This window comes from Numenius arquata, chromosome 5 (assembly GCF_964106895.1).
Source record: "Numenius arquata chromosome 5, bNumArq3.hap1.1, whole genome shotgun sequence".
Classification (NCBI taxonomy): domain Eukaryota; kingdom Metazoa; phylum Chordata; class Aves; order Charadriiformes; family Scolopacidae; genus Numenius; species Numenius arquata.
In genome coordinates, this window is record NC_133580.1 from 43,232,486 (window position 1) to 43,255,569 (window position 23,084).

The 23,084-nt window shown below is 35.6% G+C and overlaps 1 protein-coding gene across 2 annotated transcripts in view; it reads left to right on the forward strand.

Moving 5' to 3' along the window:
• Positions 1 to 21,490, forward strand: part of TLL1 (tolloid like 1) — a 143,313-nt gene extending 121,823 nt beyond the window's left edge. For both annotated transcript variants that reach the window (XM_074147087.1, XM_074147088.1), the window contains 6 exons: positions 1,289 to 1,469; positions 8,141 to 8,266; positions 9,664 to 9,791; positions 13,216 to 13,429; positions 19,029 to 19,279; positions 20,955 to 21,490. In XM_074147087.1, coding sequence (XP_074003188.1) covers positions 1,289 to 1,469; positions 8,141 to 8,266; positions 9,664 to 9,791; positions 13,216 to 13,429; positions 19,029 to 19,279; positions 20,955 to 21,089 — 1,035 coding nt within the window. In that variant the 3' untranslated portion in view covers positions 21,090 to 21,490. The remainder of the gene's footprint in view (positions 1 to 1,288; positions 1,470 to 8,140; positions 8,267 to 9,663; positions 9,792 to 13,215; positions 13,430 to 19,028; positions 19,280 to 20,954) is intronic.
• The last annotated feature ends 1,594 nt before the right edge of the window (positions 21,491 to 23,084 follow it).

The following is a 23,084-nucleotide window of genomic DNA, read 5'->3' on the forward strand; positions in this document are numbered from 1 at the left end:
AAAGTTATGAAACCATCAAACCTCACTACTGATGTATTGCTGAAATTTCTGAAATTTATTAACAATGTCAACTATATTTGAAAATCACGTGCATTACCGTGAATTTGTCTTACAATTAATATAAATCACCATGTGGCATTAACTCAACTTTTATAAACCTTTGTGTTCTTTCTATTGTATAAAAGTAGTTTCAAGTGAATTAGTCACTTTCCAACTCTGCAAAATATGAAAATTGTTCCAGGAACAATGAAAATTTAATCTACATAAAAAATTTATTATATTCAAAAAAATTGGAAATGTTGACAATCACTTAATATTTCATAGGGAGAGAGAGAAAAAAAAGCCAAAACATCCTTCTCTATAGTTCTCCTCCAACTCCCTTGACATTTCTTTTCTGACTAGAAATTGCGATTTATCAAATACAACTTGGATTTAAAGGACAATCTAAGCTCTGTATGAATCCTCCTGGCCACTGGTTTCTCTTAAGCTATTAATTGCAGACAACTGGGACATTTTTGATTAAATGATTGATAGTCGAGCCTAAGAAGCTTAGAAGTTTTTGGGTAGAAGGCTTTAGGTTGACCAAGGGATTATGAATTTAAAGTATTATCATGAGTAGTAGGCCTTGCATAAGGCTTTTTTATTACATTAATTCACTATATTTTATTTTTAACCTTTTAATGAAAATTACATGCATAAACTCTCTAAATTATGGCTATGCTACTGTTAAAGAAAGATATATCGTTTTAATTGTGCAGACTTATGTATGTGTAAATAAAAGAATGTCTTAAATACATTATGGTAAAAACCTACCTTTAAGTTTCTAAGTGAAAATTAATGTATTTTTACAAATCTATGAGATGCAGCCAGTAGAAGGTTTAGAGGTTCTGGATATGTGGTTTATAGCCCAAAGATAGGTATAACTTTTAGGGTGAATATTTCTAGATTTTAGTATAATGTAACTGCAATTTTTACTTTTTAGATTAAATGGAAGCCTTACTAAGCATCTTGAAATTTAGATACCAAGCACATATTAGTATCTATCAAAATATAGTTTTGAATGTAATGCATAGTATAGCTATGCTTTAGTGACCTTAAAATATTCTTCCACAAAATTGGTGAATGTTTTTAAGCATTTACAAATGTTTTTAGCCTCAGGAAAATGTTAAAAAAAGATATTATTATCCTATTATTAAGTAGCATATACCAATCGGAGTTCTTTCATTTGTAAATAACTTCATGCTTTTCTTTTGATTAGCCAAAAAAATGTTTTTCTTTCTTTTCTCAGGTTTGTAAATATGACTATGTGGAGATTCGTAGTGGCCTTTCTTCTGATTCTAAACTACATGGTAAATTCTGCGGTACAGAAGTGCCTGAAGTTATCACCTCTCAGTACAACAACATGCGAGTTGAGTTCAGATCTGACAACACTGTGTCAAAAAAAGGCTTCAAGGCACACTTCTTCTCAGGTATAGAAAATCACTCCTGTGTACCTGTAAGTGCCTCTGAGCATATACTGCCTAGGTGGAGTGAATACTGTATTTTGGTATGAAAGTGAGTGACCTTTTCCCTTATAATTTTCCTGGTAGCTTTGACTTCTTTTTATTTATATAAACATAAACCACTCTCCTGTCTTAAAATACTGTTCTGAATTGTAATGGCTGTATATGGTAGAAAATATATGGAGTACACTTATGTATTTTTAAACAACAGCAGAGGCAAATGGACTTTGTGAGATAGAGGAAAAAAGCAAATTTACTGTGTCTTTAACTTTCTATTAGATTTCTTTTATCCCAAGTTTTGTTGCTATTTTTTGGGATCCCAGTTGTAATGTGATATGAGTTACATACAGCGTACACTTGTGGTTTTTTCACTCAGGTCTCTTAATATATTGTATTAGTTATGAAATTACCACTTTGTGCTACAACATTTGTTTAACATTATGGGTACTTTCTGGCCAAACTTTGCACTACTTAATGTTTTGCAGAAGAACAGAGTTTAAGACCTTGCTCTTGCAAAAATGTGTGTCTTCTTAGTTAGGAGTGTAATTTTACTGAGGCAGATCAGAGTGATGGAATTTTATATCATCTGGAAATGTGTACGATGAATAAAGTTAGACATGAGTGAAGCTGAAGATGTGAGGAAATATTTGCACAACAGTGGTCTCTGCAATTACCCGTTGATGCTAGACTGTAATAATCTGCCTGTGGCAGGATATCACCTGGTGTTTGTAATGGAATTTTGCTTAGTGTTTTTCTTGTATGTTTACACACACACATATGCATAAGTATGTTACCTGGTGTAAAACAAGACAACAAAACAATCCTGTCTGCCCACCTCCCCAAACTGGAAGTCATCTGGAAGCATTTTGGATTTGAATTCTGCCCCAAGTTTTTTGGTAGCAGTTAAAAATCTGAATCTGGAGAATCCTGATTACATTTAGCATGTAGTAAAATGCATTACCAGGCACTGTTTTTAGTGTTTGTTAGCTAAAATATTTTATCAAAGCTAAAATGAAAATGGTATTGGTTGGCTTTGATAACTTAATTATGAGCAAGTAATAAGAATCAGTATATTGTATAAGTGATGTGTTTTGGAAAGTGAGGAAAGTAACTGTCGAAACAAACATTTTAGACTTGCAAAATTTTCTCATTCTGACTACTTTGATGTCTTTCTTAAGCGATTATGAAAACTGAAAAAAAGTGTTTCATCTCATACAAAGAAATCGATGACCATTTTACCTCCACTAACACATATTATTTTTTTCTAGTAATCACATTTCTCTGGTTATAGTCTTTTAGATCCATCTTTACATATAGTAGTAGTTTTAACTTTTAAATTTGTATTTTACACTAGTGAGAAGCTTTCAAGCTATATTTATTATTTGTAGTAAATACATATATGAACACAACAGATCTTCTTCCTAGAAACCGTTACATACCTAGTCATTTTATGTAGGCCTAGAAGTGCCAGCAGGAAATGTCACATATTTTGACTTTTTACAAGAATAAGTACTGACATGTTCCAGTTCTAAAAATTGCCTGCAAATTAAGTTTGTTACATATTTTCAGGATCTATACAGCCATGCCAGATAAGATTTGCAATGATAGTTTCAAAATCTGTAGTTCAGAAGTCGTGTTTTATGCATGTGTTGAACATTTATACATGTATAATCAGTTAAATTCTGTTTATCTTTAAAGTGATAGTTCATTTTCACAGATTTATATATTTATTTATTTATTTTAGTGATTGTTTAAATGATTTATTAATATTATGAGTGGGTTCTGGAAAGAAATCAGGCCAAAGCTGTATGCTGGGGAAAGGCAGACTGTAATTAATGGAGTTCAAAGCATCAGGTCGTAATCATTCAGACCCATTGTTTCCCTTGTCTTTTTCAGTTCTGAATGAAATGCTCTTCCCTTTCTTCTCCCAGGTGAAACATTTTTTCCTGGTAATTTAAAAAATATAAGTTTTAAATGATGCCATTGATCCCTAGAATAAATTCATTAGCCAGGGATAAATCTGAACTAATGCTTTTTTTAATTAATTGAAATGTGATGTGTCCTGGCTATAGTATATATCTAATCCCCTTCAAACAAAGATAGTTTGATATAAATACTCTTTGAGTGTGTAAGTATATAAATTTACTGAATGCCTCATAATGCATTTCTACCATAACCTCTTCCCTCAATTCATATGAGTTCAGATACTTCGTATTTTACTTTTATTCTTTCTCAATTCTCTTCCAGTTGTCATCATTTCTAGCAGACTCTATTCTTCTGTGTTATCTGGCTTTCTCTTTTGACAATAGTTCCTGATTAAAACAGAAACTTTGTAATGTTTGAGACAAATCAAACTTCTGAACTTAAAGTATCTAAAAAGAGGTTGTCAGCTTTGAATAATTCATCAGAAAAAAACTCTCATGGCTGTCGAGAAACTTTTTAACTTTCTTACCCCTGAATTCCTTAATATGGACATAATATGCTATTGATCTGTCAATGAAGAACGAACTTATGATTTCAATTATTTTGCCTTTGGTAGTTGATAACTGATCACCATCAACTGAAGTGGGTTTTTTGTCTATTTATGTACTTGTCCTCAGAATACACTACTTTTAGAACTACATCTGCAGGAAAATACTTAGTGCTAATATCTAGGGTATTTGCTGGAAGGCATTTAACAGTTTTATTAATTAAATCACAATAGAAATATTTGTAAGCATTTAGTATAAAGACATATATAATGAAAAAAATCAGTAATGAATAAAACACTGAATCTTGCAGTCGATCCACCACTAAAGGGCATATGCAATGCTCAGTAAAAGAGAAGACAGGTGGATAAGTCAGATTATTTTGAAGACTAACAAATGTAATGTGTTCTACAAAGCATGGATAAAGAACTTTTTTTGCAACTTTATGGTGGTGAGTTCTGAAGCCACAGCTACTATTGAGAAAATATGGCCCAGCTCCAGCTCAGATGACAGAAACCAGTTTTTGGGTTGTTGGAACCTGCTGTAATAAACTGTGAAAGCAAACAGTGACATAGGGCACCGGATGACCTGCATTAGGAAGGTATTTATGTTGATATAAGACAACATGTAATTACATTTTTGGCTGTAAAATGGTGTTAACAGCCAGACAGGTGCTACTGAAAAGTGAGAAAAACTTTTTTTTTTCAACATTCTGTAGAATTTACAGATGGGACAGTTCTGAAAAAAGCTCAGTTGAGAGCTGTTGCCAGGATATAGCTAATCTCCAGAGACAGTCTTGTATATTTATAATTGAAGAAACTAAGGAGTAAGAATATATTAATTTTTAAAAACTTTTATTAAACTTTTTGGAATGGAGTATTAGGCTTCTAAATTAAAAGCTTCCAGCAATTAGGTTTTTATTCTTTCTTCCTCTCTCTTTCTTCTGTCTCTCCTCTATCTTCCACTCTTGTCAGAAGACCTATTGCAGTCTGCTGGGCCCATAAGACTAGAGGAGTGTAAAGTAACTCCAGGAATTTACTCTAGGGAGGGAAAAAGACAGCAATTATATATATATATATATTTTTTTTTCTGTAATGTTTCCAAGAATATAGCCTAATTATGTCTTTAAATCAGTCTTTGTGTAGTGGTATGATTAATACCCAGTGATAATACATCACTACATTTAAGCATTTAAGCATACATAAATGCTTCCATTTATCATAAGTTTTAGAGTTATTTCAGTGTTTAAAAAAAAAATTCTTTGCATGAACATTCAGAACATACAGGGTGTTTGATGTAATATTAGAAATTAGGTTTGTTGGGACATATTTTTTGGGGGGTGATGATTCATTGAGCAGTTAAAAGGAGAAAGCTAGAAAGTTTCTAGCCTTGAGCAAATTTGTTTTGGAGCACAAACTCATCTCTGGTGCCATCCTGGTACATTTTTTTCCACAGACAAGAAAGCTGCCTGCAAAGAGAAAATTTTTGTTTTTGAATCTTGCAAGGACTTGATACAGGTCCCTTCAGGCCGAGTACGTATTGTTCACAGACTGGTGGCCTCTGAGAGTCTCAGAGGTACGACCATTTGTCCTCCGAATGATTCAGTCTAACATTTTGTTGAGAATGGATCTTTCCCTGTTCTGACTACTGAAATGAAAAGAAAGTATCCATTCAAAACGGAGAGACTCATTTCCATCTGTCAGCATAACAAATGGCTTTGTTTTTACATGGCAAAACATTTGTTCCTATAACTAATACAGACTAATTGTTTTTTCATGAATTTTGAGACCGGGTAATCAATTTGACAGGAAGTCTGTCCCGAATTATGAAGTGTGAGGAAGGCTTGTTCAACAGTTGCATCCTTGATTAACCATGTACAAGTAATTATTGTGGTTCAAAAATGTTCCAGACCTTCTCCTTTCTACCTTCTGTCCATTGTTTTATCTCTGAGGAGGTCCAACATGGGACTGTTTGCTTATGCACTTGCCTCTTAAAAGATTACTTTACAGAATATAAGCTTATTTAATGTTAAAATACTTTTCAGATTTTTCACACAGTTTGGTGGAAGATGAAAATGGACAGGGCTTCTATTTAGAATTTGTGTACCTACTCTGTATTTGAAAGCCTAACTTGAATGCATTTTGAGCTTGCCTTCCATTTATTTTGTTATTTTGCTAGAAAAATGCAAACTAATACGTAGGAGGGGAAATATTGAAGAGTTTTGTTCATATTTTATCTAATTTCTCATTTGCTTGTTACTATTCTTCACTTGCAATGTGGAATCAATTTATAATAGTGCTTGCTTTTGCAAAGATGAAAGATTATAACTTTTGTTTGAAATTAAATAACTTGCTACCTCAGTTTGGGACTTGCGTTGCAAGACACATAAACAGTGTATTGTGCAGCTTTTATGCTTCTTTCATCACCAAAAAGACAACTACTGTAAGCCTTTGGATGTATGATTCTGGGAGCTACCTATGTTTTTGACTGTTTCTTAACCTTCAGATCTGTTCATATTTGCAAAAAGCTTCCAAAAGCTTTCAGTGCAAACAGATTGGAGATTTACAGGACAAAATGCAGTGTATGCTTAGGTTTGACCTGCAGAATGTATCTATATATATTATAAGTGGAAGCTGATTTTTATAGAAAAATCTGCAAGTCAACAAGTCAAGAGTTGCATACATTTTGGTAGATAAAGCTGATATGTATGCAATTATAATGTAGACTTCCTTTGTTGTGTTAGTAAATATAAGCGTCAGTAAAGGCAGGGAAAAAATACATAAGTAAGACAACGAAGGGAGACCTAAATTATCCATAGTGGCTTGTAATCTGTAGAAATTCTTAACTGTGCCTACTAAAGTCTAAAACATCACATGCTAACTTGTTTGGAGATAACACTCATTGCTGCTTTCCAAGGTACACGAGGCTGAAAGGGGTGAATGCTCTGTGTTCCAGCCCTGCAATAACTGGACCTCTGGGATGACCACAATTTCTTTGCTCTTTTTCCTCCTCTCTTTTGCATGTTGAAATGACACATTTTGTAAGATATAATTTTTTTAATACGTGTGTGTTTATATATATATACACACACATATATATATTTATAGACATATATATTTTTGTGTCTCAGGATTTAGATATATGTGTCTATACATATATAGGTATGTACATGTGCATACTTATACACATGTATGTGTGTATACATATATATATAAGTATATGTCAGGAGTAGTCTGCCTCTTAAATGGACCAGCTTCACCTAAAATGACAACAGCTGAATAACATAGAAGGGTGGCAGCTGAGGCCTCTTGCTAGAATGACAGCCTGTTAATCTAGTTTGGCTTTTTTCCATGCAACAAATTTGTAGCTGTTTAATGCAGGTCAAATTTCCTTCCCTACTCTCTGCTTTACTTCTAACACACTAAAAGCTCTTTTGAAGGATTATATGTTAATAAACAGAACTGCATGCTATATTGTAGATCTCCTTGAAATAACTAATGCCAATTTTGTATGTTCTTCAATGAAATGTTTTTCTTTTTGTGATATTCTGTGATGTCCAGATTCATTAAAAGTGAAGCATAATGTTACTCTGCTGCGGAAAAAAAAGATCAAGAGCAGTTAAAAGGAGCAGTTCTATTAAAAACATTTATGTTAGATCCTTCTTTTCTTACGTGCTTAATGTGCAGAGCTTGAAACCTTGTTTGGCCTACCTGTTCCTGTAAACACACCACAGTTAAATCGTGGAATTTGCATAAAGTTGCAGTACTTTGTGTTGTCCATAAAATACACTCCTGTTGTTTACTGAAATAAAGTTTTGGATGAGATATTTACTAAATTTTTACCAGCTAGACCACTTGAAAGTGTAAACGCTGGTAACAGTCTTATGTCCTTTGATTTAACTTGCTTGTTTCACTAGTGTTCCTCTCCCCTAGGAACTCCCCTTCACATCCTAGAAAGATGAGACAAACTATTTGTGCCATGGTGCAAGGTTGCAGGCTGAGCAATGAGTGGCTAGAACTAAGGTACCATGAAACTCTCATACTGAGAAGAGTGACTGTGCCTTAGCTTAGCCTTTTCTGGACTCAAACACTGTGCTAAACCTTTTTGGTTTTGGTAATGAGGACTACTGCTAGCTATGATGCTCACCCAACCTTGTTGTGTATTTCTTAGACAAGGATGAGTGTTCGAAGGACAATGGTGGCTGCCAGCATGAGTGCATCAACACAGTAGGAAGCTACGTTTGCCAGTGCCGAAATGGATTTGTGCTACACGAAAACAAACATGACTGCAAGGAGGGTAAGTAGTAAGGTATTTGAATGGTTGATTATACAACTGCCTTGAAGAAAGCTCTCAGCAGCTCTCCTTCCAAAGAAGAGAAAGGAAAGAAAAACATATTGGTAATGGGAGCTTAGATATTTGGTCTTAAACACTCCCCCATGCCCCCTTTCCTGTCCCCTCTATCCCCAGTATTTGTGTGTGGCTGAGTTTGAAGTCCACAGAAATGCAGCTTCGAAAACTTGGGATCATTGGCAGGAATCGCTACTTTTAATAGTTCTATGAAGTGTAGAACATTTAAAGCTGTGATAGAGTATTTATCTAATACTGTATTAAACATAGGGATGGAGTTTCTGGAGAGAAGCCTGGTAAAGTTGTCATTTACTCCTATCAGTAGCAGTTAGTTTCCTTGCAGTCACATTGACACTGTGTCTGCCCTTCCTGGGTTTATGTTAGGGGACATATTCACACAATCTAAATTCCACTCAATTCTCTATGCATCTGTCTTCCTATTTGCTGTCTCAAGGTATGGTTACTTCCAAAATAACAGTAGGCTTTGGAGCTTTACTAGAATTTAGTTTATCTGCAAATGAACCTCAAGCGTGCAATATCATATGACCTACTGTAATTTCTCAGGGTGTATTCTAGCATGGATTTAATTTTTGAGTGAAGATGTACCCTTTATGAATCACTTGCATTTTCCCTGTGTTGGAAGATACTTGTCTACTCTAAAAAATTCTTGTTGAACAATTCTCTGATATTTATAAAGCAATTAAAAAAACAATTACAAAATGAAACCTTTTTTTTTTCTTGCCTTCTTTAAGTTTTAGTTTTTTGTATTTGTTCACAGAGATGCACTTTTAGTGTTTCAGTTATGATGTGAATGACAAAGCTGTTCTTGGTACATACTCACAGTGTAGGTCTTAGCTGTTCTTTAGTTGTACATATGTCCGTGGAAACTGTAGGTTAGAAATCAAAATGGTTGCTCTGTAACCACAGTACGAGGATGAGCGAGAAGAGAGAGAAATAAATTGAGAAATATCATTTGAAATTCAAGTAGTAAGATTTCTCATATGGATTTTCATACTTTGTAAGTAGAATGGGGGAAATAGCAAAATAGTCCATTGAATTTTAATATTTATATATATTTCTCTATAATATTTTTTTTCCAAAGAAAGCCATCCATTGTAAACAACAGTGTATGTTTCACAACCATCAATAAACATGCATGCCAGGTTAATTGCCCTAAATTGCTTGCCAAAGGGGAAGAACATGTTCATGCACACAGAAGAGAGTGCTTAGCTATCTTCCTAAAGAGCCTTTCCATTCAGTTGGGTCCCCTGACAAAAAAGAGTACTTTTCTGGCTACCTCTGAATGCAGACCCCCAGACTAACTGATGCTATCTTTGTTGGCACAGCTGAGTGTGAACAGAAGATCCACAGTCCCAATGGCATCATCACGAGTCCCAATTGGCCCGACAAGTATCCCAGCAGAAAGGAGTGCACATGGGAAATCAGTGCCACCCCTGGACAGAGGGTCAAATTGGTGAGTTTCTACCTACCCTTCCTTTTTCTCTTCTACCAAACTTGCTTCTCAAATGACACGTAACTGTTACTAAACTTCACTATCGATTTGCAGCCCAAAGGTAAACTGTTTAAAAACCTGCTGACTCTTGTCCATTCTTCGGTGAAATATCATATCGTCTGCTTTAAAATGCAAGGTTTTTAAATTGGATTTTGCCAATGAAATTGAAAAAAACAGAATTTCACTGGATAGAACTTTCAAAACTACCTCCATGATATAGAGTCTGAAATTCACTTTTCTACTCAAGCCCGTAGGGTCAATTTGCTAAATTCTGTGTATAATATCTTTAAAGTCTGTCCAGTACAGCAAGATGCCATATCAATAATATTAATACAATACTTCAACTACGGAAAAATATTTTTTTTCTTGGACTTTCACACCACATTTAAGTTTATTCCTCACAGTTTACTTAGGTCGAATAAGAAGAGAATTATTTCGTCATGGTGACATGCCACATGAATTCCGAGGCTGTGCTTCATTTTTGAGAGGGGTGTGTGTACGGAAACTAATCTTTTGTTGTGATTGCTCTCACTCTGATAATCATTGAGAAGTATCTTCCTGAAAAGGCTAAAGTTAAGCATTTGGTGTAATTAAGAATCTTATAGAAAAATGGATATGCACTTGAGAATTTTAAAATGAAATATGCAGATAAAGATGGCTTTGAAAATGTATGTAGCTGAGAGAGTGATTTTCATAAGCTAATCAGCCGGATGTTTATAAGAGAGAGAGTTAAGTGTCCCATTCAGGCAGCTATCCTAAGTGCCACCAACCTATCTACTCAGTTGAGTGCTATAGATAGAAAGGGCTGGATGTTCAGAAGCTGTATGTAACATTTCTGAAAATCATTCTCACTAATAAGAAAATCAAAATGGGAACTGCAGTCATGGTGTGGTAGGTATTCAAAAGTATTTGTCCCAGGAAGATGGAGTGTGATTTAATTATGCTACCAACTTTATTAAATCATGTGTGAAGTCTGTTGGCAGCAACTATTCAGTTATGTTCAACTGTAAGGAAAGTTTGTGTCAATTCTCCTCTTTCAAGCCTGCTCTTAGTTCACTGCTGGGAACCGACAGCGTCTTAAAAAAACCTGGAAATTGTCTCTGGGTGTTTTGAAATATCAGGCATTTTGGGATTTAAAAGATCTACTTTTCCTTTAAAAAACAAATTCCTTTGATTCTCTTTGTAATTGCTAGAATCAATTGCTAGACTCACAGTAGATTTAGGACTTCTTTCTGTTGTTCTTTGTGGGACTCAATATAACAAGTACTGTCCCCCTACAGGCTTAGGAATCCCAGTGATAAGTCAAATATTAAAAATAATAGGTGTGTCTTGCAGTTCATGGTGAGAAGTGCTTCCTAGAGAGTGATATTTTTGTACTGATGAGAAGTGAGCAAAACTGATAAAATATTCCTCTAAAAAAAAATGAAGTTCTGCAGGCTGCTCTTGGATCATGTCTATTGCTCCCATTGATTCCAAGTTGGCTTGATTCAATTCTATATTTAACTGATTCCCTTACAGTTAGTCTCTTGGCTTTCTGGTTTTTTTTGAAATCCATCAGATTTTATTTGGGTGTAAATGACAACACGTACTTGGCATCATAACAGTATGATGGCTGACTACAATTTAAGAGCAGCACGACTGCTGTACAGCTGTTTTCACTGCCTCTGCAGTTTCAATCCCTTAATATAAAACACCAAACCTTCCTGTGAAATGAACCTACATCCACAGCACCATTCAACTCTTTACTTTTCACAAAAGTGTTATTCTGAATATTCTGGTTCTTTGGGCAAATCTCTTTGTGTTAGCTCTTTATATTTCCTTTAGATAAACTGTTAATATAAATTACCATCATGTTTCCCACTGTCTGGATTCCACTAGGGGTTTGGTAGGTCAGATTTGCTTTGGTGTACCAGATAGGACACATAATTATGATATTTGCTCAGTAGTTGACAGTTCAGTATTATTCCTTCGAATTATTGCTTCTTAATCCTTTAGTGTTTTGTCTTGATTGTTTTGGTGGGTTTTTTTGATAAACAGTCAGCTATATGACTACTCATGGGAGCTTTTATACTTAGTGTTTTTATGTACTTTGTCGAACAAAGCAGATTTTGAATTTCACCTTAATTGTTAGGTTATTTCTGAAAATTCATGAAGATGTATATGTATATTGCCTTCTCAGTATTTACATGAGAGGAAATTATTGGATATTAAGCTTTAGGTTTCTTGTTGAAATTTAGCCCTGGTCAAAAAGTCTTCTCTGAAGTCTCTTAGATGTCCCCTTGAAATAAATTTGTTGATACCATTCTAGTCTTGGAAGACCCTCCTCCATATTTGAAAAGCAGGTATTATTGTTTTAATATTTTCTGTAGGTTATGGCATATGCCTTTCGGAAATGCCTTTGGTTGGACACTCTGAGGTTGAGAAATCTAAATTCCAAAAGTTTTTTTAAAAGTAAGTTGGCCAGGCTCTGCTCCAAAAGGTTTGCATATTACAATTTTTGAAAGACCTTATTTTGTCCTTACAAGCTACCATGAGCACTGAGAGAGACTGAGAATCCCTAGGAGCTCAGAAACAAAGATAATGTTTTGAAATGCAGAAGAAACCTCACAGATTCAAAACCACGTAAAGTTTGTGAGGTCCAGTTTGTGTTCAAACTATGGCAGCAATTTGAATTTTCTTGGGAGAGCTTAGGACAGCAAAAGAGTCTGCTAAGTTTTATTTACTAAACAATCAGAGTAATTTTGTTATTTTTCACAATGATTTTGCCAGCAAAAATGTGATGTTGGCATGAAAAGTGCAGCCTGAAATGTTAGTGTTGTACTAATAAAAAAACCTCTAGATAATAGATTAGAAAATATAACTTTCATGCATAACTATTCATGTGGAAAGGTCATTCTCAAAGGTTTTAGTTGTGCTGTGAGGTAAATTTAAAAAAAAAAGGAGGGGGAGGGTGTGCATTATGTCTTGCAGATGTTTCAATCAATCCTCAACTATCTTAGGAACCAATAATTTCTGGCTTAGTGCTCTTATGAATGTTCTGTGAAATTTGGAATAATCCCACAAACAGTGCAAATTCAACAGAAAGGCCACCGTATTCTAAATTTAATATTCTCTTATGGATGTTCGTTGGCTATAAAATCCCTTTCTAATCCCTTTCTATATGAAGGACGATGTTGTCTTAAAATTCACTGTCTTAATTTTTACTTCACTTTCTCAAAATCAGTATGTTATTCAAAGCTACAGGCTTGTATGGGCACTAATGTTAAATCTGTCATTTTAACTACATCTACGTTGTATTCTGAAACATACTAACAGTACATATGTACCATATGAGTACAGTAAACACAGTACTACATTGAGTCACTTTCCTTCTTTCTCCCCCCAGGCCTTCAATGAATTTGAGATAGAACAACATCAAGAATGTGCTTATGACCACTTGGAAGTATTTGATGGTGAAAGTGAAAAATCACCAATTCTGGGACGCTTATGTGGCAATAAGATACCAGATCCTCTTATTGCTACTGGAAACAGAATGTTTCTTCGCTTTATTTCTGATGCATCAGTTCAAAGAAAAGGCTTCCAAGCAACGCACTCTACAGGTCAGAAAATTAGGATGTGCTAGTAATTTCCCCTTTGTTCTTTAGTGGAAAATACTCAGGCATTTCTTTTATAGGAATGGGATGAGTTAAGGGATCTACTAAATCTAATGAAACCTTAAGAACATTAGGAAAAGTCAGAGATTGCAGAAAGTATTCTCTAATATTTTAGACATCTCTTTCTCCTTCTCTCTCTCTCTTATAAGTGATTAAAAGATTTTGAAATAAATTCCAATTAAAAGAAGATATTGGCACAGACAGCCAAAGAGATTGTCTTAGCATTCATGCCATTAGTTTGTAAAAGATTCAATAGCTTTTCATTGTATTTGTAATGGTAATACTTCACTCAGGCATGTGATGCACCTCCATTACTTTTCTGTTCTAACTTAAACAAAAGTCTGGGTTTTGTATAAACAGCTATTACTTTCTTGTAGAGCTAAGAAGGAAAGACAAGCCAAAGAGAATTAAGAAAAAACAATACTGAAGACTTTCTTAAAACCTTAAGAATATATTCTCCTTCATATTTACCATTTAATTTTGTTCTTTGGCAGAAATCACTGAAATTGAAAATAGTGTTTTACAATTGTATTAATAGGTTTCTTGGGATATTTTCATAATGTGTACATTATTTCCCCGACATTGCTTGGCTTACAGTGGCACCTAGTGCTGAATCTCTGAACTTCCAATGCTTACTGTAAGATGAGGGGGCCTGGGTTGTTTGGTTTTTTTTTTTTTGCTTTTCTTCTTCAGACGTAATGTCTGCCTTTGCTTTCTTTACTTTTCAAAGTCTATTCTTATTCATCCAGTATTTGGCAATAAATAGTAATTTAAAGCAGAAAATATTTATAAATACCCGTGCTAGTAGATAAGGTTTACTAACAGGTAACAGTTATCAACAGAAGATAATAAGTCACTGTTAATATAATTTGTTATTACCTAGAGTATTCAAGTTGATGTATAGTGCTTATCTAACAAATCCTCATATATCGATATTAACATTTTTTTCTTTTTTTCTATTCTGCTTTGTTAACAATAATTCTAAAACTTTATTAATTTAATTTCCCTTTCAGAGAAAAACAGTAGGGAACAGTATATGAACTATTCACTCTTCATGATCTGGGCCTGGAAAGTGAAAAGTTTGGCTACCTGTAATTCAATTTATTTTCCTTGTGGAAAATCCTCTTTTACAAGCATACCATTGTTTGCCTTCCCTACTGCAGTAACCCCTTCCCTTAGATGGAAAATTAAATAGAAATTGTAATAATTACTCATTTTTAAATTACCTTGGGGTAAATAATTGAAGACCAGAACTCTTGTTAGAAACAGGTGGGGTAAAACTACAGTCTCATTTATTCTTCTCACTTTCAATTTGAAGAATTGGAGCATTCACTATGTGAAAGAAGTTCAAATGTATACTCCCTAATTTCTAAAGATTGCTAGTTATGTTATGACTTGCTGGAATTTCCATCATATAAACACATATATATTTATCTGCTGAGTTTTCTGTGCCTTGACTGTAAAAACTTTCTTAGCATACATAATAGTGATTTTCTGAGAAAATCTGAAGAATAGAATCTGCCCAGTTTTTAAGAACTTGAAAAAATTATAAAGTTTACCTCCTTAAGAGAGGACATTTATTTCTGTCAGCTGCTGTGGCACAAACTGCTCACTAAGTTGAACAGCACATCACCAGCATGTCCTTTGAGGGACCACTTGAGTGAAAGACCCCTTGGATCTTGCAGCCTTTTCCTGCAGTGTTGATCCAAACACAGATGCTCCGTGGTAATTTTACCTCTGTGCTTTGGACACACGTGAATCGATATCTAACAAGTGCATAGACAGTGGATTGTATTTCCTTATTTTAATTTTTCTAGCAAATAGTAATTGACAGCATGCCATGGAAGTAGGCAAGGTTGTACTTAATCCTGCATAGCTAGGCAGACAGACAGGAAGAGCCAAGAAAGCTGCTCCCTTCACTTCTGGGCAGAACTCACTCAGTAGAAGAACTTGTGCAAAGCAGAGAAAGAGTAACTGGATCCTATACCCAAAGGTGTGTGTGCGGGTGTATTCCTGGCATCTTCATGATTTAATGGCCTCTTATTCTAGTAGATCCTGATGGTGATGTTGATTTCCTTCTTTGACACTTTTTGGCTTGAAATACTACCCAAGTACCAATTTTCCATTGACTATTTCAAAGAACAGGATAAAAAATGTAACAGCAGTGGCAATAAAGTCTCAAAAACAAAAAATAGATTGGATAGAAAGGCTTCCCCAAGTGTAGCAAAACTTACAAAATGCTGTTTTTAAAGTGCAACACAGTTTTAGAAAGAGATTCTGTTTATTTTCCCTCTCAGAAAAGGTATAATCCGTTCAGAAGGAATTTACAAAAATGCTCCTGACAGAACATTAAGCACCACTGCTCAGGGAGTGACTTTGTTGTCCTAACACAGGCATCTGGTTCCCTTCTGGATGTCCTCGTTTATGGTGCCTGGCCTCCAGCCACTGCTGCAGGAGATTGCAGGTCTGCTGTAGGTCCTGTTCCTATCTGTCAACCCTAGGAGGATGTCTCTGACATCAGTATCACCTTCCATTTCTTAATCTCCTCACCCACCACCAAATCTTGCTTAGCAGCGAGTAATGAAATAGCAGCATCCATGACGTACAGCATGAAGGTATTCCACAGTAATGACATTTGCAAGCAGAGGCATCAGCTAGCAAGCAAGAAAGTAGCTCTGACTCATGGTACAATTTAAAAGGAATTATTATTCTATATTGGTATGGGTGCAAGTTTATTTGTTTTAGCTTGGGAAGTAAAGATCTTCCAGTGAAAGTGAACTGACACAGTGATTGGACTTAAAAAAGCCTGGAATAATACCATGTAATTATAGATAAACTTGTTCTCAAGAGGTGTAAAAGGAAGAAACCAAGAGAATGTCTGGGAAATTTCCCAGACCTTGGCATTCATCTGAGACGTTTTCTGGTGGTCTGGGCATCTCAGATGCCACTCAGTTTAGGATCCTGTGATGCTTCCAAAATTACTATAATAATTCATTATGGCAATGTTGAATTAAATTTATAATCTTGTTTCACTAGTTCAGCTAGAGTGGGTTTAAACTTTTCCCATCTGTCCAGCTTGTTAAACAGTACTGCTTGATTTGCTGTTATGTTTGTAAGAATGCTCAAAGCCCCTAGCTAGAAAGGTCAAGAAACAAGAAAGGGCCTTTTTTTCCTTAGCTGATCTGGATAAAAAATTTTCACCTAAAGCTGTCAGATTAACAGCATTTTACAAGTCAGACGTATTTCTTTACAGTCCTACATGTACATTGTACCTACTGCGGAGCAGACCCAGCACAATTGAAAGCACGATGGTCAGTGCAGCCAGGTTAGCTCTGGTATCACAGCTAAGCAAGCGTTGCTGCGGGGCACTGCTCTGTTCTGTGCAGACCCATCACAGCCTGGCCCATGCCTCCTAATGCAGCACTGCATTGTGCAGGTGGGATGGAGACTTTTGAAACTACCTACAACTTAGTCCTTAATAAACTGAAAACTGGACTTGTAATTTCTAAAATCAATACTTTATCCTAAAATATAAGGCTATAATCCATGGGAGAAGAGCAGAGGAAACGGAATTGCCATTGTCTGCCATTGCTAATATGGCTACAACTTTCCTTTAAGCTACTGTCCATTGTAGCAAGCAGAGGGGAACAATGCAGACAGTTCATTAAACATTTCTCCTTAGCAGCTGTTCTGTGTCTGAACTAGGGAGATGTTCTTACTGCTGGCAACAGACCAGTCCAGCAAAAAAAAAAAAAAATGGAAAAAAAAAAAAATCAGTAAATTAGAATGTCAATGAGAAATAACTGTTTGAACTGTCTCATTTGACAAATTTTCTTTATCATGTGCTCTTATCTGTTCTTTAAAAGCAAAAAACAATTGAAATTTCAGATTGAACAACAGAACATGCATAATGGATTATTCTACATAATTTATATTTCCTCCTTTGATTCCTTCATTTTCTTATCAAGAAAAAATACCACTTTTTAACAAATAAGGATTTGCTCATTACTGTCATTAAGTTCCAGCTGAAATGTGACTTCTAACAATATGACACTGCAATTGGTCATGTTTAGTGTGGGTGGAGTCGATGACATTGAGGTCAAATTCAACTTATCAGTTCACCAAAGCTTAGAAATGTTAGAATCTTGCAATTTGTTTCAGGTTGTTATAAAATGAGCAATTTATAATAGCTACATTTGATCAAAATGCAGATAGAATTATCTGTTAATTTATTTATAAAAATTAAATCTAAACTTGTGAACCTCAGATTTTGGTTCAAGCTCATTTGCACCTGGTGTTTTTATGGGTGCTGTAAGGGATAGATTGTTCTTGATGAGAAACCAGAACAAAATGATGCTGTTTTCATAGAAATCTTGGTAGCTATAAAGTAAAAAAAGCCTCTATCCATATCCTGGAAACAAATTAAACAATGCATTTTTTCTTTTAAGTACAATTTTGCATCTGTTGTTGGTTGCATTGTAATAGAACTTTTAATTGGCAAATGCATAACACCTATCATTTAAGTTCATGTAGAAGCTGAATTCACTAGCTATTTAGGATAGAATATTAGTTTTAATTATAGATGCTGAAAATATTTAGAAAGGATAAAGTACTATCTGCGGGTTTGTTGGGATTTTTTTTGTTGTTGCTCTGCACATTTTCAGCAATTTCTGTTCTCCTTCAGCAAACTGGCTAATGAACAGTTTATTGGACTGTACTGTAAAGTTCATTTATATTTAAACTATGAACTTTGTGAGCAGTTATAAACAAGCTCTAAAGCAACACATATGCTTTACTGCTGTGCACAAATAAAAACTTACAGTGAAAATAGTGTCTTGGGATAGGGCAAGGATCTCCAGCTCAGAACTTGCTTCAAGAGCAGGCTTTCAGGTACAAGACTTTCTCTGGTAGTAACAGCTTTCTCCTGCCCGTGATCCTTAGCAGAAAAAGACCTGTTCCCATCCATGAACTATGCAGCAAACAAGATAGTGAGCTTGGCAGTGGTGTTTACTATTGAGCTGGCTCTCAAGGCACCATATGATGGTTAAAGCTGACACTCCTATGAAACACAAGACTTCTGCACATGATCGCTGACTACATGTGCGTTAGAGCTGACCCTCGCCTGCCACTTGCAAACGGTGTTGTTTGCCCACGTGGAAAGGCCATCACCACTGAAATGTGGATGCCTCATGTACAGCACTTGCCTTGCTGGCCTCAGCAGCTCTCAAATATCTATCTGAAGAATGTCCTAACTCTTGAACCACATTCCTTACAACTTTGGTGTTCCCTGCCTTTTGGTCTTTCACTTGAAAATTATGAAATATGCTCAAATTCCTGTAGTTATAAAACAGACTTTATATAGGGGAAACTCAGAATGATGGATTTGTATTCATACTGAGTTTTACTTCACTCTACGCCTTCTTTGATTGACCTGTTTGTGGCATAAAAATGCACTCAGCCTGAATAAGGCTGGGCATCTATGAAAAGAAAATGCTAATTTGCACTGAATAAGCTGCTTTGTCCTTATTTTTTTCCCTCTGTTTAGAGTGTGGTGGTCGGCTGAAAGCTGAAACCAAGCCCAAAGATCTGTACTCGCACGCTCAGTTTGGTGATAACAACTATCCGGTTCAGGCAGACTGCGACTGGCTCCTGGTGGCAGAGCGTGGTTATCGAGTCGAGTTAATGTTTCAGACTTTTGAGGTTGAAGAAGAGGCAGACTGTGGTTACGATTATGTGGAGCTCTTTGATGGTCATGATAAGACAGCTGTGAGACTTGGTCGATTTTGTGGATCTGGGGTAAGTAACCAGGTACTTAATTTTTTGTTTCCACAACAAAACAAAAAAGAAAGACAGGGCAGAGGAAGGAAAGGGACAAGAAGGGATGAAGTTTAGTTACTGTGCCTTATAGTGAAGATACTAGATCATCTGCTCTATTTTTTTGTTTTGTTTTTTTTTTTTTAAATATAAATTTGCATACTTGTAGTACAAGCATTCCCTTGAGATATTTTCAACAATAAATATTCTTAATTAGTTTTTGACCCAAGTATTGCAATCTTATGTTAAACTTTCCGTAGCTGACAGTGGAGTGTTTAACAGCACCCCCAAAAAAGTTAACAGCATTTTCACCTTACAGAGAGAGAAATGCACTGATGTTGAAAGTTACTACATTAAAACTCTTTCAATTTGAATGAAGAAGCCACATTTTTCTGGGGGAGGGGAGCTAGGGAAGCATTTATAATATGCTTATCTACTAGTTAAATTTGATTTTAGGAAAAAAAGTGCTCCTAAACTCTGTGATTAATATGGACCTTAAGAAGGCTCTGTCATCCCAAATGCATGTGACACATTTTAACTGTGAGACATAGAGGAAATTGGCCAGGCGACATCCTGAAAAGGATGTATCCTATTTCTCCTTTTAGACCTGCATTGTCTGTTGGCTGTCTGCCTTGAGAAAGCTGGTGCAATGATCCCACAAGTCCTCATCAATTCTTTATATATGTGCAAATGCAAGTACACTTTCACACATACATTCTTTGCCTAGATAGAAGGTTTCAAAGGCTCTACATGAGATAGTAGGAGCTCTTAATTAACTCTGTGACACTTTTTGGATTCGGCCACAATGCTAGATCAAACATCTCAGCCATTCAGACAAGTTACCTGTAAACTGGCTTAAATCCTTTTAGGGCATTTTTTGAAGACTTAAAGATGCAGGAAAGGTGCTACCACTGAACTGTAGACAAATATAATATAAGGGAAATGCTACAACTGATCCCAGCATCTACTAATTTCAACAAAACAACACTTTTCTTTGCAAGTTGCCCTATTTTACAAGTAGGAGGGCAGCAAACTGGAGAATGGCCCAACCATGGGCTGAATTTTTTTGGGGGGGGGCGGGGGGGCAGGGAGAGGGAGGTGGGAGTAGGTGGGGTGGTTGGGTGTTGTTTTGGTTTGGTTCTGGTAAGACATGGATGAATGGCTTCAGAGGCCATTCTAAAACAAGCACATAGGAGAGACAGAATTAAATAGAAAAGCTATTAAAAGCAAAATAATCTGAGCTGAAGTGGGAAAAGGGCACTGTTAGTATACATTTCCACCTTTTCGACTTCAGAAAAAGGACTTGGTAGTTCAGGTGGTACTTCTGATCAATGTGGTTCAGTAATGAACCCGACCATCATAAAGACTATGAAGAATAAAAGGGAAAATATATATTGGAGTCATTTGTTTATCTAAATTTAGAATATTGTGTATGGTCTTGCCCAGTAACTTACATGACTCTAGAAGAATAGAAGACATGGGAAGGATGAAAGAATGAGGAGTTTTGTTCTCTTTGTCTCATAAAAAAAAGATTGTGCGGATACTCAGTATAAATTGAATACAAAAGAGAAATATCCGTAGGAGAAAAAAATGTGAATGAAGGGTATAAATGCACAGAGTGGACAGATAAATTTGTTTGTTTATTCATTTATTTTAGCCACCAGAAGAAATTTATTCAGCAGGAGAAGCTCTTTTACTTCACTTTCACACTGATGATACAATCAACAAGAAAGGATTTCATATACGATACAGAAGTATAAAATATCCAGATAGTGTGCACACCAAAAAATAACACAAGAACCTCTATGCTAGAAAGGAAGAGTGAGAAAGAAAGAACGCACAGTAGAAGGAAAGGCAGGCATGTCTTTTTTTTTTTTTAAACTGAAGTTATTAGCACAAATGTTTTATATGAGTTCAGTTGAAACAACGACTTATAAGATCAGAGACTGAAATAAAATTTAAAAAAAAAAATCACCTGTCCCAGTGGGATAGACAAGATGATGATATGCGGGCTCCATACTTGACTGTCTCTGCAAAGCTTGTGAAAGGACTTTGCATGCAGGGAGAATACAAAAGCTCTTGTTCGTAGTTTGACATTTGTCATAGATGCGTGCAGATTCAATGCAGTTGCATTCAGGGGAAGTGACCCTGCAGACTGTTCTTCCTTCTGACAATTGTATGGTGTCCAGGAGGAAAAAAAAAAAGCTCTTTCAGGTCACACACTCAAAATACTGTCCTCATATCTATTTGCTTTGACTTTGTATCCTGCATATGGTGTGTACAAGGACTTGAAAGAAGATATGAAATGGGAAGGTCTTCCTGCATTGTTCTGTATTTTTTACAAATTCATCTGTCATATCAGGTTATCAGTGTTTTGAAACTGGAAAATCCTGCTTCTGAAACATAACTGGTCTTTACCATATTTTGTTTTACTAATGACTGAGAAGTCTGAACTGTTACATCGGTCATTACTAGTTGACTGAATTTGAACAGTATAAGCATCTGAAAATGTTCGGTTTACCGGTTAAGTAAGCTATCTCTGATGATGTGCTCTTATTTTGCACTGAACATAAAAACAGACTGAGATGAAAACTTGTCTGAATCAAAATTGGTATCCATGAGAAACAGAAATAGTCAAGCATCATCTAAAACTCCTCCTACCCAATTTGATTTTAGCAGTACGTTTGGAACCACTACTAAGCTTTATTTCTTCAGACGTCTTTGTGAATGAGCTAATTGTCTGGTTTAGCTAATCAGAAATTAAGCTGCAGTAGTATCCAAAAGAGGTTTTTTTTCTGGGAGTAAGAGTATCTGTGATGGCGAAAAAAACAAAAGAAAACAACAGACCCGGGATTTGTTTGTTATCAAGAGTGAATACCTATGGTGCTATTCCATGAACATTAAAAACAAAAACAAACCAAGAAGTTTTAGACTTTTGAGCCAACAGCTTGCAGATCATGAATGTCTCACTACACCTGGCTGCATCTGGAGAAGGAAGGCTTTACTGCTCCAAGGGAGAGCGGGTTGCAACGGCAACGCTAGTCCTGTGGAACAACTACTACTATTGCCTTAGAATCCTCGCACACAGTCAGACAGATCTTCCTGTAGATACACCTCTAATTTGATAAATAATTCAATGACTTGGACATCTTAGCATACGCTAACAAAAGGATCTTCAAGCAAAAGTCCTATCTGCAGAGCAAGATCATCTGCTGTAAATACAGTGACCTGCTTTTGATGTAGAGATATGTTACGTTTAGAACTGAGATATTCTATGTGCTTTAGGCCATACATGGCTTTAGTCATAATGTATATGCATTATGTAAGTATTGTATGAATGAGTGCTCCAGGGGAGTGAGAGGTATTGTATGGATGAAACCTGAATTGTTGCTTTATGTGCCAAGTTCTACCAGGACCCTGTTTGACCGTAGCAACTTTTCTTTAAAGGCTTCATAGACAGATAACAAGGACTTCTAGTTGACAAGAATCAAGTTTAAATGAAGTATTATGTTTCACTTACAAGAAATATTATTTTGATATCCTTTGATGTAAGTTGCTACTCAGATTAGCTTAGTTTCTGTTACCTTATTATGAACATATGTTGGCACTAATAAATCTGATCTTTTTTTATAAAAATAAAACCCAAATGTCTGTATAGGTGTCTTTGGTTGTTTTAGCACCACTATTGCTGCTCATATATTACCATTTTCCTTTCCAGACACCTTATGTGTGTGAAGTTCAAAAACTGAATAATTTCTGTATTTTTATAATGCTGCTTTTACTGTCT